The 17,072-nt window shown below is 38.1% G+C and overlaps 1 protein-coding gene across 3 annotated transcripts in view; it reads left to right on the plus strand.

The window, feature by feature from the left end:
• Positions 1 to 17,072, plus strand: part of KLHL5 (kelch like family member 5) — an 83,325-nt gene that overhangs the window by 16,682 nt on the left and 49,571 nt on the right. The window contains exons 2-3 of one of the 3 annotated variants that reach the window (XM_065907467.1): positions 6,125 to 6,601; positions 7,720 to 7,818. The exons of 1 other annotated variant lie outside the window; for it this stretch is intronic. In XM_065907467.1, the coding sequence (XP_065763539.1) occupies positions 6,219 to 6,601; positions 7,720 to 7,818 (482 nt within the window). In that variant the 5' untranslated portion in view covers positions 6,125 to 6,218. The remainder of the gene's footprint in view (positions 1 to 6,124; positions 6,602 to 7,719; positions 7,819 to 17,072) is intronic. One more of the 3 variants, XM_065907468.1, reaches the window with a different exon arrangement.

The raw sequence follows: 17,072 nt of genomic DNA on the forward strand, positions 1-17,072 counted from the left end.
TTATTTCTCATCTACCGTTAACTCTTCAACCCATCACAATCTGGCTTTTGTCCCCAACCCTTTACTAAAACTGTTCCTATCTGATTTGGCAAAATTTTTATGTTGCCAATGCCATGGACATTTTTCTTCACGCGTGACCTGACCTCTTATTTGACATAGTGACCATGCCTTTTGCCTTGAAACACCTGTGTTCCTTGACTTGCCCAACTCCAGACCCTGCAGTTTTCCTCTGCTTCATTGGGTTTTCCTTCTTGGTGTCCTTTGGTGCCTTTATCTGGTAGAGTTCTTTGGAACTTGGAACCGAGTTCCAGGGACATTTTTCCAGCCATCTAATATCTCCATCTAGATGTCCCAAAGTTACCTCTAACTTAAAAAGAAATGAACACTAATTTTTAAAATATCATAGCTAATAAGGGAGTACGAAAATGACTGGATATAAGATAAATGTACTCAATATTTTTACTATAATGGCAACAACCATGTGGAAATGCTAGGAAAAAATGCATTTACAACAGTGAGAAAATGAGAAAAGAACATAATAAAAATTTTAATAAGGCACAGGGTCTATAGACAAAATATTTAAAAACCTTATTGTTGAGCAAAAGATCTGAGTAAACTAAAAAACAAAACAAAACATGTATGCTTTGATGTGAAGCCTTGATGTTGATAAAATGCCAGTCATCTTAAAGTTAATACACAAATTTAATATAATCCCAATTAGAATCTTAATAGGGTTGAAGTGTTTTTGAGAGGATTGAGTATTACTGAAGTATATATGGAAGAGTACATGCTCAAAATTAGTTTAAAATTAGTTTAAAAATTATTGTGTAAGAATATATGTGGAGATGGGAACTTTAACAGATATTTAACATTTTATAAATGTACTGGAATTAAAACACTGTAATATTGGCATAAAAATAGACAAATAGTGGAACAGAATTATCATCCTGAATTGTTAAAATTTGTAACAAAAATACCTCAATTCAGTGGGAAGAAGGTGGTTTATATCAAAGTGATGTTGGTAATAGAGGGCTCATACTGGAAATATGACTACTGCACAACTGCATTCGTCTCACATGCTAGCAAAGTAATGCTCAAAATTCTCCAAGCCAGGCTTCAACAATATGTGAACTGTGAACTTCCAGATGCTCAAGCTGGATTTAGAAAAGGCAGAGGAACCAGAGATCAAATTGTCAACATCCCGCTGGATCATCCAAAAAGCAAGAGAGTTCCAGAAGAACATCTATTTCTGCTTTATTGACTATGCCAAAGCCTTTGACTGTGTGGATGGACAGTTTCACAACAAACTGGAAAATTCTGAAAAAGATGGGAATACCAGACCACCTGACCTACCTTGAGAGAAATCTGTATGCAGGTCAGGAAGCAACAGTTAGAACTGGATATGGAACAACAGACTGGTTCCAAACAGGAAAAGGAGTACGTCAAGGCTGTATATTCTCACCCTGCTTATTTAACTTATATGCAGAATACATCGTGCAAAATGCTGGACTGGGTGAAGCACAAGCTGGAATCAAGATTACTGGGAGAAATATCAGTAACCTCAGATATGCAGATGACACCACCCTTATGGCAGAAAGTGAAGAAGAGCCTCTTGATGAAAGTGAAAGAGGAGAGTGAAAAAGTGGGCTTAAAGCTCAACATTTAGAAAACTAAGATCATGGCATCCAGTCCCATCACTTCATGGCAAATAGATGGGGAAACAGTGGCAGACTTTATTTTGGGGGGCTCCAAAATCACTGCAGAGGGTGACTGCAGCCATGAAGTTAAAAGATACTTGCTCCTTGGAAGAAAAGCTATCACCAACGTGGACAGCATATTAAAAAGCAGAGACATTACTTTGCCAAGAAAGGTCCGTCTAGTCAAGGCTATGGTTTCTCCAGTGGTCATGTATGGATGTGAGAGTTGTATGATGAAGAAAGCTGAGTGCTGAAGAATTGATGCTTTTGAACTGTGGTGTTAGAGAAGACTGTTGAGAGTCCCTTGGACTGCAAGGAGATCCAACCAGTCCATCCTAAAGGAGATCAGTCCTGAATGTTCACTGGAAGAACTGATGTTGAAGCTGGAAACTCCAATACTTTGGCCCCCTCATGCGAGGAACTGACTCATTGGAAAAGACCCTGATGCTGGGAAAGATTGGGGGTGGGAGGAGAAGGGGACAACAGAGGATGAGATGGTTGGATGGCATCACCAACTCAATGAAGATGAATTTGGGTAAACTCTAGGAGTTGGTGATGGCGTGCTGCAGTCCATGGGGTTGCAAAGAGTCAGACACGACTGAGCAACTGAACTGAACTGACTGATAATGTTGACTAGTGGGCCTGTGAAAATAAGAAGGATACCCTCACTTTAGTTTTGAAAATACGAATTTTATGAAAGTTAACTATCTTTTCGAACTTAAAATAGACATACTTTCAACCCAGCAATTCCACTTCTGTGAATAAATTCCATAGATAACAAAAGTCTCACAAGGATTTTTATTTCAAAATTATTTTAATAGCATAAAACAAGCGTAAAATCAATCTGCATGCCCACTAGCAAGGAATAGTTTAATAAATTGCGTTTTACAGTTATGAAATGTTATGCAACTATTAAAAAGGTCATGATTAATTTACATTTCCATGTATATAATTTTGGTGAGAAAAGCAAAATGCCAAAAATACATATACAATATGATCTCTTTTATAAAACAAAATCATAAAAACTCCTACATATATGTATGTAAGTTTGGATATGAATTTTATAACTATGAAGAAAGATGTGAAAGGCTATATACACCAAGCTGTCAACATTGATTACCAGGAAGAATGAGTGGGGAAGATCTACAAACTAAGTATCTCAGTGAGGAAAAGCATGCAGCGTGAGCCTGCTGGTGTAGAAGGAGGGGGCAGGGCGTTATATATACATGCATATGTATGTATTTATGTAATCAAACCCATGATTATTACAGTAGTGGTTAAAAACTGCTGCTTGGCCTTTGCCAACCGAAGATCCTGCTACTGCTAAGTCACTTCAGTCGTGTCTGACTCTGAGACCCCATAGACGGCAACCCACCAGGCTCCCCCGTCCCTGGGATTCTCCAGGCAAGAACACTGGAGTGGGTTGCCATTTCCTTCTCCAGTGCATGAAAGTGAAAAGTGAATGTGAAGTCGCTCAGTCGTGTCCAACTCTTAGCGACCCCATGGACTGCAGCCCACCAGGCTCCTCCGTCCATGGGATTTTCCAGGCAAGAGTACTGGAGTGGGGTGCCATTGCCTTCTCCGACCGAAGATCCTAGTTTCCCTTTAATCAGAAAGCCTGTTTCAGGGGCAAATCTCCCACCTGCATCTCTATCCTACTCAGAAGAGCTTCTCTACTTAAGAGGTATTTATTTAATGCATTTCTCAATTCCTCTGTGACAAGGGTCTTTGGCCCCTCTTGGGACTGGAGGCGTGGTTCAACATTTTAACATTCACGTCTTTGGATTTCTTCTCTATCACATGTTGAGAAATGTCTGGCACCTCAATGGCCTTTAAAGTCCATTCTTGTGTTCAGGCTTCAGCCAGTCAACCAAACAGCAAAACAGTTAAAATTAGTGATTGGAGCTGGCACATTGTAAATGGACTCTCTGGTAAGTGTTCTCATATTGACAGATTGAATCCAATTTAAAATTTTATTTATATAGGTTATATTTATTAAGATAAATTCTTTATTTGTAATGTTCATTTAATTATTCTTTTCTCTGCCACAATAAATAACCCTCTTAAAAGAAGGATCTTTGTTATTTGTCTACCTCTTGTGGTTCCTTAAACATATAAATGCTTGGTAAATATTATATTTATTTGCATGAAGACAGTGATGGTAAGATCATCATGAACTACTGCAGTGGCCTTTCTATGTGGGTCTATACCAGTGGCATTTCTTCATTGTGTGGGTCTGTTCAGAGATATTTACCATCTCTGGCCCCTGCCCTCTCAGTGACCTCTTTTGTCATTCCAACCACTAAAAATCCGCGCCCCAGTACTTTGGGGGTGTGGGAGCAGAGGGGTTGGTGCAACTCTTGTTGAGAACCATAAGGCTAGAGTAATTGGAGAAGCCTTTCTAAGGGGCAGCAGTGCCAGTGATAAACCTTGAAGGATGAGTGGATTTCCAAAACTAGAGAAATTGGGACACAAACAGCATGTGGAAGAGGAAGCACCGTAATGTAGACTCTGAAGTGGTGTGTCCATGTTGGAAAATAGAAGCAAAGTTGGATAGTGGAGTGGAGATGGAAGGTTGTGGATAGGAGGAGTCTGGCAGAGGTGAAGAAGAGGGAGGAGTATCATTTCATACTGTAACGCGTGCTGCATACTACTGCCGAATTAACTTTCTAAAAGCACTGCCCAGGGCAGTCCACTTAACACTGCCTGCTAGCCTCTGCACTTTGGCTGTGTGCTCAGGGCGTCTTATGTCATCTTACGCATGCAGCTTTGTCTTACGACTCCTTAAAATTAACTAGGAATGTCTGGTTGGCTGATCAGACCGATGGCTCCCCCTCTTTCTTTGTCTGTACGCGCACTTCATGCTTTTATTGATAGATTTCTTCCTTGATAAAACCTTTCATCACTCTGCCTACGCAACTTCTTCCCATTCTTGGAAGCCTTCTCGCTAATCAGACTGACCCATAGCACTCCACACCATGCTGATATCTCCTTTCTCTTTTCTTATACAGTATTTAAGGTTTGTTGTACAATGTTTGGCACAGAATTGTATATGGCTTTTCATGCCTCTCATTCTTATGTCCCTGAATAATTTTTATCCTCCTAAAGAGCTGTGTAAGGTTAAGGTATATGCCTCACAATATTTTGTAAGCCTCCAAAGCAGCCTTTTTTTTTTGGGGGGGGGGGTCACTTGACATAACATTAGATATTGGGCACCCTGAAAGCTCAAATACTGCATTTGTAGGTAACAAAATGTTAATACCGCAGCATTATAGTGTTTCTTATGTTTAAGTTGTCATTTTTTGTTTCGGTAACTCAGTTGAATTATTTTTTGGGGTAAGAACAAAGATGTATGTATCTGTGTCCCCCACACTGCCTGCTAGAGTGTCTTGCTCACAGTTACCATTCAGTATTTTAAAACTTGATTGTATTTGATAGATTTTTTATTTGCTTCATCAATGTGCCTTAGCTATAACCATGTTCAGACCATTACTTTGCTTTGCCAACAACAGAGGGTACCACTAGGGTACTTGTACACCCAGGAAATAACCCTGTCCCAGTCCTAGGTATCTTTCTTGAGGCACATTTTCCTTTTGCTAAGTGGTGTCATAGAAATTTGTCTACTGTACCAAATCAGAATGGCTCAGTGATAATTACAGAGCCATACTGACTTCAGGTTATTTATTTGAAAAAGAGTAAATACTGTCATATCTTCATCCTTTATAGTTTCCAAACTTTTTCTTTCTCTTTAGTCTTCTCAATATTCTTTGCTCGAATGAGGTCTTAGCCAGTACCGTACTGTATTAATGAAACACCCTCCTTTCCCTAAGGGAGAAGATAGAAGTGGAGAGCAGTGAACCGGAGCCCCACCTCTGTATTTCTCCTCCTTTCTCACCCCCATCCAGAGTACAGCTTCAGCATCACTGTAACTCATCTCATTCAGAAATGCTTTCTAAAAAAGTGATTGTGAAATTTCAGTTAGGAACTTAATGTAGAAACAGAAATATTTTAGTTTTACAGTGATTTTTTAAGTACAAAGGAAAATGCCGTGGGATACATTTCTTGTTTCAGCAATAAAAGAGTTAACATCCGAAGCAGCAGAGACAGACACTGCTAGGGATAGTGCTCTCTGTCATTTGTGGCTTAAGAAAAAGGGGGTGGTGTTCTGCATTTAAAAGGACTTTAATGAATGCTGTCAGTGTTTGTGAGAGCTAATGGTCAGTGAGGGAACGGAGAGCAGGGGAAAGTCTAGCTGCTTCAGGATAGGTGGGTGAGAGTTTGCTCTGATTGAACGGAATGTTCCACCGTGTGTCATCGTTTTTTCATTGTCCTTTGTTCTTTATAATCTGATATATTGGTATAAAAGTGAATGTAGATATATATGTGAGTGTGATTTATTTTCCTCTCAATTTGTCTATTGTGTACAGCAGGGCATATCCTTCTCTTGTCTTGGTCGGATGCATAAATCTGTGTGCAGTGCTTTTTGCCCGTTGCCTAGACGATCACTTGGTTTCTCTGAGGATGTCTGGTTCTCGTAAAGAGTTTGATGTGAAGCAGATTTTGAAAATCAGATGGAGGTGGTTTAGCCATCAAGCATCATCTCCTAATTCTACAGTTGACAGCCAGCAGGGAGAATTTTGGAATCGAGGACAGACCGGAGCAAACGGTGGGAGAAAGTTTTTAGATCCATGTAGCCTGCAATTGCCTTTGGCTTCAATTGGTTACCGAAGGTCCAGCCAACTGGATTTTCAGAATTCACCTTCTTGGCCAATGGCATCCACCTCTGAAGTCCCTGCATTTGAGTTTACAGCAGAAGATTGTGGCGGTGCACATTGGCTGGATAGACCAGAAGTGGATGATGGCACTAGTGAAGAAGAAAATGAATCTGATTCCAGTTCATGCAGGTTGATTATTTTTTTTTACTGTTAGAAATGGGGTGTGGGGGGATAGTCTCTATACTGTTTAAAATAATTTAGTATTTTGTTTAAAATCTGTGATTATACATATATATGCCTCTACATATATATATGTATATAATGGTATGTATATGTGGTAGTTTTAGTGGGATTTTTTAAATGTTCTAATATTGATTTTAATTCTGGAAAATTATAAAGACAACAAATAGCTTTCATTTTGAAATATCTTGTGTTCCATATATAGATCCGGCTCTGCCTTGAAAATAATGTATGGTAGCAGTTTTATGCATCATGCCTTGGAGTTTGCTTCATTCATGTACCTTCTATAGTCTTATAGCAAAACTATAGGAGACATTTCTGTAGTACAGAAAATTTTATGACATTTCAGTTTGCAACAGATTATAGACTTTTTAAAATTTTAATGAAGGTGAAAGGTTTTACAAGGAGATGCACATTGTAGTTGCCAGTAATTTTTATTTACACCATTGTGGTTGTCAATATTTTTCTTGTGGCTATTTCTCTTTGTCCTACGTTGCAGCCCTCTTGACTAATGCAGAGAATGTACAGTAGCACGATTCTTTCTGAGATGACAGCTACTAATTCCTGTTACCTTCACTTCAGTGAAAATTGTGCTCTTTAGGGAAATGAAGGACATTCTTTCCGGAAAGTATAAGGGAACACAGAGGAGCTAGATGTGGTCAGCTGGTAGAAAGGGGGCAAAAAGAAGGGGAAATGAGTTTGAAAATTAAAAATTGGTTAAATTCATATGACTTTATCCATCTTCACCCATGGAGCCAGATTTTACTTTTGAAATGAATTTTCTTCTTAATCAGTTTAAACTGCTGTCACATCTTAAGAAATAATTTAGAGCCTGAAAGTCACTCTTCTGATTCATCTTCACTCAAAAATATTTAAAGGCTTATTTTTCTAGATTAATTACTGTATCCTTTTTCTTTTAAAATTTCTCTGCAGGTTTTGATAACACTTGTAATTTGTATGTTGGGTATTATTAATATGGGCATCATAAGAGATGGAGACAAAATGAGTTCATATAATCAAGTATCTCTTACTTGGGGATATTTACCACCTTCTCTTCTAATCTTCAGAATATGGAATTCTGAACTGTGGTGTTGGAATAATAACAAGTATAGACCAGTCATCTATGCTCATTTATGTAATGGAGAGAGGGGAATATCTTTACATAGGTAACTAGTATATTTAATTTTTAAAAATTTAATTAGTTCATGATTTAGCATTATATTAAGAGAATAGAAGCCACTGATAATTTTCATATGGAGATCATTTGAATTAATATGGTTTCGTTGTTTTGTGTTTTCTTTGGATACTTGTTGCCTTAAAAGGAATAATTTATTTAGTAAAAGGTTCAGCGTTTACCATTTTTGTGAGAAACCAAAGAGTAATCATCTTTGCGTTTGAAAATCAATATAACGTATCAAGAATATTTTAACAAAACTAGAGGAAAAAAAGAGTTCATTCATTTACCAGCATAAGTTATAAAAATCTTAGCATGTGTCTACTGTCTGGAGAGATTATACATATGTGAGGGAGTATAAAATTTATATACATGTATATAATCTTACGTTACACACATGGGTCACTATAACGTACTTCCTTACAGCAAAGGTAGTTTGCAAAGCTAATTCCTGAAATTAAGTTACTCTGTTCTTTAGTATGCACATTAAAATCTCTTCTTGAAGGGATATTCATTATGACAGAAAAAGATTGCATTTTTTGGGGGGGCTGAGATTGCTGTGTGCATAGTTCAAGAATATATAATTGCTGTTTTTATTTGTAGGAGTTATAAAAATCAGAAAATTATATTTTCTAAAATTTAAAATGAATGTAGTTGTTTTTAAAATGCTAATAGAGAAGATTGAGAAAGTAAATAATAAGGGAATAAACAGTTCACATCTGCAGTGATCAAACTCTTTCTAAAATATTATTTCAAGAATAAAATGTACTTAAAATGTCTTCGATTTTTAGATATGAGAGGAAATGTGTCAAAAATTTTTATCCCAACATCTTACTGCAAGAAAAGTAAAAATCAGCTTAGACTTTAGAAATGTCATTTGTGTGTGTACTTTTACTTTTCCATTTTTTTACAGATTAAATGTATCTAATTCTCATATCCTCCTTCAGCCCTCCATCTAAGTCTTTGATCTTCATCACGAGGATTCATTTATTTGCCGCCAGCCTTTTGGTTAAGTGGGCAGTCTCTCTAGGTGGTTGCCCTTCTACTGTAAACAAATCGAAAACTATCACTGTTAATGTCAGAAGAAGCTACACTGACATTCATCAGATGTTGTATATAGCCTGGGAATAGTTCTTTTCCTTATATAGTATTTGCAATAAAATATATAGCAAACATGTTATTTCAGTATACCATAGACTGACATGACATGATGGGGGAGTACATATGATATATGTTTCATCACTTGTATTCAGACCTGCCTGACTCTTCAACTTGTGGTACTTTCTGCTGTCTCACACCTAAGTGATTTAAAAGTTTCTAATCTTTTAACTGATCTTGTGTCTGTAGCTTAGCCACTTTCTCTCCAATGTCCTTTCTTTGTTATTAAAATACAAACTTTGATTTTTACACCGTGAGGAATTTGGGGCCCCGAGTAACAGAATTGTGACCTTTTGTGTGAGCAGTAGGTTTCTATGACTGTAACTCAAGATGAATTTTCACCAGGGGCAGCCAGGTTTACATGATAACTCGTCACGGGACCGTAACAGAAACACAGTTTACACTGTATTTGACTGGGCGACTTTGAAATTACGGAATTTTTACATAGCGGAGAAATTTTCATTATTTCAAACTTGTTTATAAAGTTAGAGTTTAACATTTTTTATATCAGACTATTTTTTAGTCAATATATAGAAAATACTACTATATTTTCTAAATATCCCAATAAAATAATAGCTAATACTGACTGGGTCTTTCATATCTGTGAGACACCGCTCTAAGCATTTTAGTACTATATTACATATTTAGTCTTCACAGATTTCTGAGTTAGATTGCCACTATTTGTCATTCTAACTGTAGAGATAAGGCCAGTGAGCTCTCAAAAATAGTAAGTAAAAGGAAACCGTATTTTTAAAAAACTAGAGTTTATATTTTTATAATACTTTCAGATTTACAGGAAAATTACAGAGATAATGTAGTGAGTTCCTATACATCCCACACGCAGTTTTCCCGATTATTTCCCTAAAGGTTATTAACATGTTAGAATATGGTGTATCCATTACTGTGAACCAGTATGATACATTATTATTAACTAAAGACCACACTTTATTCAGATTTCCTTAATGTCTAAATACCTAAAGTTCTTTTTCTGTTACAGGATCCCACCTAGGATACCGATTACGTTTAATCATCATATATCCTTAGGCTCCTCTAGGCTGTGACAGTTTCTCAGACTTCCCTCGTTTTTGATGACCTTGGCAGTTTGGGGAGTAGTGGTTAGGTATTTTGCAGAATGTCTTACTCAGTTGGGATTTGTCTGATACTTTTCTCATGATTAAACTGGGGTTCTAAGTCCTGGGGAGGAAGACCACAGAGGTAAAGGGCCATTTTCATTACATCCAAATCAATGGTCGATATCATCAATCTGACTTACCATTGTTAATATTGACCATGGTCTCTTGGAAATAGCTGCATTTTGAACCCAGACCATTAATGTGTAAATTTCATGTGCAAATACCAGTAGGCAGTTCACTTTGGATTAACTTAATAGTTACTGATTCATTCTAACCCGTTTTACCTTCTCTCCTCAGCTAATTTTCTCAGTGTGGTTCTTGAAAAAAGCCACCTCTGACTGACTTTTACTGACTTGACAGCTATTCCACAGTCATCCGATCCATCATATTCATCACTTGCTATGAATATGAAGGATATTCAGCAGATATCCTTGTTCCTTGGTCTGTTGATTTGCCTTTCTTTGACTCATCTTGAAGACATTTAGGCCCTTCTCCTCTCCCAGCAAGGGGTTATCTTCATAATATAACATTTCTCAAGTGCCATCCCTTTTTTATTGACCCTTTTTTTTCCTCGACCCTTTTTTTTCCTCATTAGATGAAGTATTCTTTATTTAATAGAGGTCTAGATTAGGACAGATCTTAATAGGGGCATACATTTTAACCCCAAGAATTTATATAGAATTAATTAAAAGTAATTAACAGTGTCTCTTTCTGTTGTTGACCCTTTTTAATGTTATTTTTTTATGTCAAACATCTCGTTTGAACCAGTCTATTCATTCTGATTCATTTTAAAATTAAAATCTTAATACATCTCCACATGAAAAAAACCTTTTCTTCCAGAGATAGCAAAGAAGTTCTACCATATTGTACCTATATCAAGAAAGGATGTATGGTAATGTCCTCCTCACACAGAAGCCCGAGTCATATCATGGGTTCCCTTGACATAAGCTATAGAACCTTTCCCCAGAAAACCCTCTGTATGTGTGTGTCTGTATGTGCATGTCTGTGCACACACATATGTTAAATATTTCATACAGGGTTCAGTTCAGTCACTCAGTAGTGTCTGACTCTTTGCGACCCCATGAACAACAGCACACCAGGCCTCCCTGTCCATCACCAACTCCTGGAGTTTACCCAAACTCATCTCCATTGAGTCGGTGATGCCATCCAGCCATCTCATCCTCTTGTCGTCCCCTTCTCCTGCCCTCAGTCTTTCGCAGCATCAGGGTCTTTTCAAATGAGTCAGCTCTTCGCATCAGGTGGCCAAAGTATTAGAGTTTCAGCTTCAACATCAGCCCTTCCAATGAACACCCAGGACTGATCTCCTTTAGGATGGACTGGCTGGATCTCCTTGCAGTCCAAGGAAGTCTCATGAGTCTTCTTTTTGTTGTTGTTTTGTTTTGCTTCTCCATGTTTGGCTGCAAAGGATATAATCAGTCTGATTTCAGTATTGACCATATGATGATGTCCATGTGTAGAGTCTTCTCTTGTGTTGTTGGAAGAGGGTGTTTGCTATGACCAGTGCATTCTCTTGGCAAAACCCTATTAGCCTTTGCCCTGCTTCATTCTGTACTCCAAGGCCAAATTTGCTTGTTACTCCAGGTGTTTCTTGACTTCCTACTTTTGTATTCCAGTCCCCTATAATGAAAAGGACACCTTTTTGGAGTGTTAGTTCTAGAAGGTCTTGTAGGTCTCATAGAACCGTTCAACTTCAGCTTCTTCAGCATTACTGGTCGGGGCATAGACTTGGATTACCATGATATTGACTGGTTTGCCTTGGAAATGAACAGAGATCATTCTGTCGTTTTTGAGATTGCATCCAAGTACTGCATTTCAGACTCTCTTGTTGACTATGATGGCCACTCCCATTTCTTCTAAGATCATGGCATCTGGTCCCATCACTTCATGGCAAATAGATGGGGAAACAGTGACAGATTTTATTTTTTGAGGCTCCAAAATCACTTCAGATGATGACTGCAGCCATGAAATTAAAAGACACTTGCTCTTTGGAAGAAAAGTTATGACCAACTTAGCATATTAAAAAGCAGAGGTATTATTTTGCCAACAAAGGTCCGTCTAAACAAAGCAATGGTTTTTTTCCAGTAGTCATGTATGGATGTGGGTTTGATCCATGGATTGGAAAAATCCCTTGGAGAAGGAAATGGCAACCAACTCCAGTATTCTTGCCTGGGATATCCCATGGAGTCGCAAAGAGTCAGACACAACTTGGCGACTAAACAACAACAAACATAAAATTAGGTCACAAAAGACAGAAACCCAGCTCAAACTGCCTAGCAAAAACTAAAGTTTTTGATTCACAGAAGTAAATAAAAGCTCAACTTTAGATGTGGTGAATCCAAATACTCAAATAATGCCAGAAATCTTTTTTTTCCTCTCTCTCTAGATTCTCTTTTCCTCTGTGATGACATTTCCTTATGCAGGCTATCTGTGTGGTAGCAAAAAGCCGCTAGCAGCTCCAAGCTTACTTTTTATCAGCTTAGCCTCCTCAGTGGAAAGAGAGTGACTCTTTTCCAAGAGTATCAACTGAGATCTTGAAACTGACTCTCTCTGGCCTTGTTTGGATCTCATGTCCACCCAACTGATCGGGATTGCCAGAAGATATGACACTCCTCTTGGCCAGGCCTTGGACCCTTGCTCATCTCTGCCCAGTGGGAGGAGTCACCTCTGCCCAATCCCTGAGAGCTGAGGTAGGGAATGTGTGGTTTCCCAAAAGGGAGAGATGGATCTGTCACCATAAGAAAGAATCCTGAATAGGGAAAGGCAGTATCCAATAAAACAACCTGCTATGGCATTAAATGTTCTTCTGTAGCTTTTTAAATGGCTGAATCATTCTCTGCACAGACAAAACTTGTGGTTATTTAACCAATATTTTCCTATCGGAAACAACCTGTGATAACCCCCCTCCCCTACACCCCCTAGCTAGATCTCTGCCTACAGATGACTGTTTCCTCTAGATAAAGCCCCACGAGTGTGCACATTTTTTAGGGGTTTTGATCTGTATTATCAAAATCATCTCGGGAACATCGAGGGTGTCCATCCTCAGTTGCTTCAGTCACGTCCGACTCTTTGTGACCCTATGAACTGTAGCCCCACCAGGCTCCTCCATCCATGGGATTTTCAAGGCAAGAACACTGGAGTGGGTTGCCATGCGCTTCTCCAGGGGATCTTCCCAACTCAGGGATCGAACCTGCGTCTGCTGTGGCTCCTGAACTGCAAGTGGATTCTTCACCCACTGAGCCACCTGGGAAGCCGTTCAGGGGTGTTAACTATTTTAAATCTCAACAGCATTGCATGAGAGTGCCCCCTGTCCCTTCTTCTTCACACTGGTTATTGTTTTAGAGGTTTTGATTCTTGTATAAACAACATCTAACTCTCTTCACTACAGATATTCTGGCCACAGGACCAGCAGAGAATGCCTTAAATTCAAAAATATATCTCTTAAAAAAAAAAAAAAAAAAAAATATATATATATATATATCTTGAGAAGGGAAGAGGTGAAGGTATTCTTTTTCTTTGCCTCTTGTCATTTCTCTGTATGCACCTTGCCTTGTCCTCACCTTAAAAGAGATGACTCCAATTCCTCTTCCTCATTACTCATCTAAACTCTCAGAATTTCAGTAATCAGATCTCATCTATTACTTGTTGCCTTTCCAGACACTAGCCCATACTGATCTTTCCTTTCTGTGTATTCTGATACCAGTTACATTCCAATTGGGAATGTACAAGATGGTTTGTTGGAGGAATGGTAAAATATGGATAATTGGAATGTATTTATTTACATTTTATCTTTTAAATCTCTATTTTTCGTTTTATAATATAAGTAATTGTATGATGATATATGTATATCTTTTATAAACTCAAATGTCTATATATTGGGGCACATGCTTAAAAGTATACTCTAAAGGATATGCATAAAAATTCTTTTAGAGACTGCTAGCCTATACTAAGCAATTTACATTCTTATTTTACATTTGTGACTTTGAATATGTGCAAAAGATGCCAAAAGATTCATGATGTAGTCATTTGCACTTTGGCAAAGGCATGAATTCTGAATGCCAAAAGCTGAGGCAGGTGGCTAGGAGTAAATCACTTATCTAGGGAGTGAGCCAGACAGACCATGAATAGAGTTTCAAATGCAGCTTTGTTTTCTACTCAAAATCATATAGTGTATAATCCTTGGGAAGTGATTTTTAAAACTTCTTTTGAAAATATTACTCCATTTAAAAAGCCTAATGCAAGTACTTCCCTAGAGGTCCACAGACAAAGACTCAGAGCTCTCAATGCAGGGGGCCCGGGTTCCATCCCTGGTCAGGGAACTAGATCCCACATGCCACAACTAAAATTCCCACATGCTACAACTAAGACCGAGCACAGCAGATAAATAAATACAAAAAAGAAAAGAAAAGAACGCCTAATGCAAGTTCTGGTGATGAAAGTGAAGAAATCTAAATAATTTGTAATAAAGAGGTAGTTTTGGCCATAGCGCATACTGTGTGCACACATGTGAAATCTGAAGAACTGCAAGTGATTATTGTAGCTATTTACTTTTTTTCTAATTCATAAAACTCACCTCCTCAAATTCCAAGTCCCTTCACTGAAAAAGAAAATCATATCTTCTTTGCATTCCCACAGTTTTAAGAACTGGTGCAGTGCTTCATCTTAAATAGTTGGTGACTTGATTTGTTTGATACTTGCCTCTTTTCTATGTTTAGGCATTTTTCTGACTTACAAATTCATTGCCTACTGCAGAGGAATGGTAAGATAGAAATTAAATGTTTCCCTGTGACCTGGAAATATCCAGCAATGTAGAGTTCATTATTCTATATTGAATGTCTGTTACAAAAGATTTGAATGATCTCATTGTGCAGTTCTTTGAAATATGACTTACCATCTTAGTAACATCAAAGAAATAAAACTAAGCGGAAATGTTAGATATTTTCCTCTGTTACCATGCAGAGATCAAGTAGAACTCACAGACAGATGTGCTTTAAATGCTCCATAAATAGCCTATTCCCAGATGTTTACATTATGGGTTAGGATGTCTACTGGGTGTGTTAAGTCAGTTCAGTCGCACAGTCATGTCTGCCTCTTTGCAACCCCATGCACTGCAGCACGCCAGGCTTCCCTGTCTATCACCAGCTCCCGGAGCCTACTCAAACTCCTGTCCATCGCATCAGTGATGCCATCCAATCATCTCATCCTCTGTCGTCCCCTTTTCCTCCCACCTTCAATCTTTCCCAGCATTAGGATCTTTTCCAGTGAGTTGGTTCTTCTCATCAGGTGGCCGGAGTATTGGAGCTTCAGCATCAGCATTCCTTCCAATGAATATTCAGGACTGATCTCCTTTAGGATTGACTGGTTGGATCTCCTTGTAGTCCAAGGGACTCTCAAGAGTCTTCTCCAACATCACAGTTCAAAAGCATCAATTCTTCGGCATTCAGTTTTCTTTAAAGGTCATTTTAATTAGGAATTAGGAAATTTAGTTATAAAATTAATAATGCTAGGAGTCATTTTTTAGGAAGACAACCAAATGAACAACAGTGTGTAAGGCAAAAGACTGAGATTACAGGTCTTTCCATTGGTTTTTGAAAAGCGAGGCTCTACTATAGGAGTTGATTTACCTTGATTGTATACTTATTCTATGCTAGGGCCATGCATTCATTACTTCATTTAATAATCTTCCCATGAAGGATCCTCTAAAAGAAAGTATTATGTATTTCTTATCTGTTTTGCTGTTGGAAATAAAACTTAGAGAGGTTAAATACTTGTCCAGATACATGGTGACAGAGTCAAATTAGCACTATGCATTAGGAAGCAATTTCTGCAGTGACAGAAACGTCCTATATCTGCACTGTCCAGTCTGGCAGCCGCTAGCCCCATGGGGCTACTTGAGCATTTGAAATATGATTGGTTCAACTAAATAAGTGAATTTTTATTTTAATTAAAATAGCCACATGGGGCTAGTAGCTACTGTATTGGACAGCACAGCTCTAGAACCTTCCTGAAATATTCTTAATCATACACCATGCCTCTCCAGTTCACGCCTCCAAACCAAAGCACATAATAGGAAAAAGCAGTAATAGTAGTAATACTGACACCGTAAACTACGCAGACCCACAGTATTAAATACATTTGATTAACCAGAGATAGAGATGTTATCTCTACACGCAGACGCCTAAGAGGCTCCTTTTCTCATACCTAGCGAAGGGGCAGTAACAGAGTACTGGACTTTTGTCTAAGGTCTTTAATTCTAGTGTCTTCTTGTTAAATTATTCTCATTCATTTTCTACTATCATTCTCCCTTCAAACCTTTAGTCTTTGTACTCACTGTTGCTTAGGGCAAAGGTTACCAAAAATTTCCATTCCTTTGTGAGTGGTTTGACCAACGTTCTGAATGCGTTCAGGTCCTGGCTTTGTATCCAGCTGCCTATATGTCCTTGGATGATCGCTTTGTGCTGTTCTGAGCCTCAAAATTTTCTCATCTGCAGAGTAAGGGGGTTGAATTAAATGACCACATAGGTTCTTTCTAGATACAAAGATTCTGTATATAATGGTTCAAATGGCTAGGGTTCTACAGTTGTATCAATATGAAGTAAATTCTTTTATAAGTAAATTCTTACATTATTAAAATTGTATGTACAAAACCCCAAATTTCCTCGAACAAGAAATGTTGGAAAGCTGTGCAGCTTTTCACGTGTGATCAGCTCTGTTCCTCCCTCTTTCATGTTCCTTTTGTGAATGGATGGCTTCAGTCTTCCACAGACACAAATCAGAAGCCTGTACTTCTTTTGATCCTTCATCTGAAGCAGTGGGAATGATTGCTATACCCAGAAATCTCTGAATTAATTGTTGCCTTGAAATAACATGTTCAACACATCATTGAAATGGCATGTTTAACACCTGATAACAAATGAAGCCTTGAACGCAAATTAAG

The sequence above is a fragment of the Muntiacus reevesi genome, chromosome 16, assembly GCF_963930625.1.
Source record: "Muntiacus reevesi chromosome 16, mMunRee1.1, whole genome shotgun sequence".
In the NCBI taxonomy this organism is placed as follows: domain Eukaryota; kingdom Metazoa; phylum Chordata; class Mammalia; order Artiodactyla; family Cervidae; genus Muntiacus; species Muntiacus reevesi.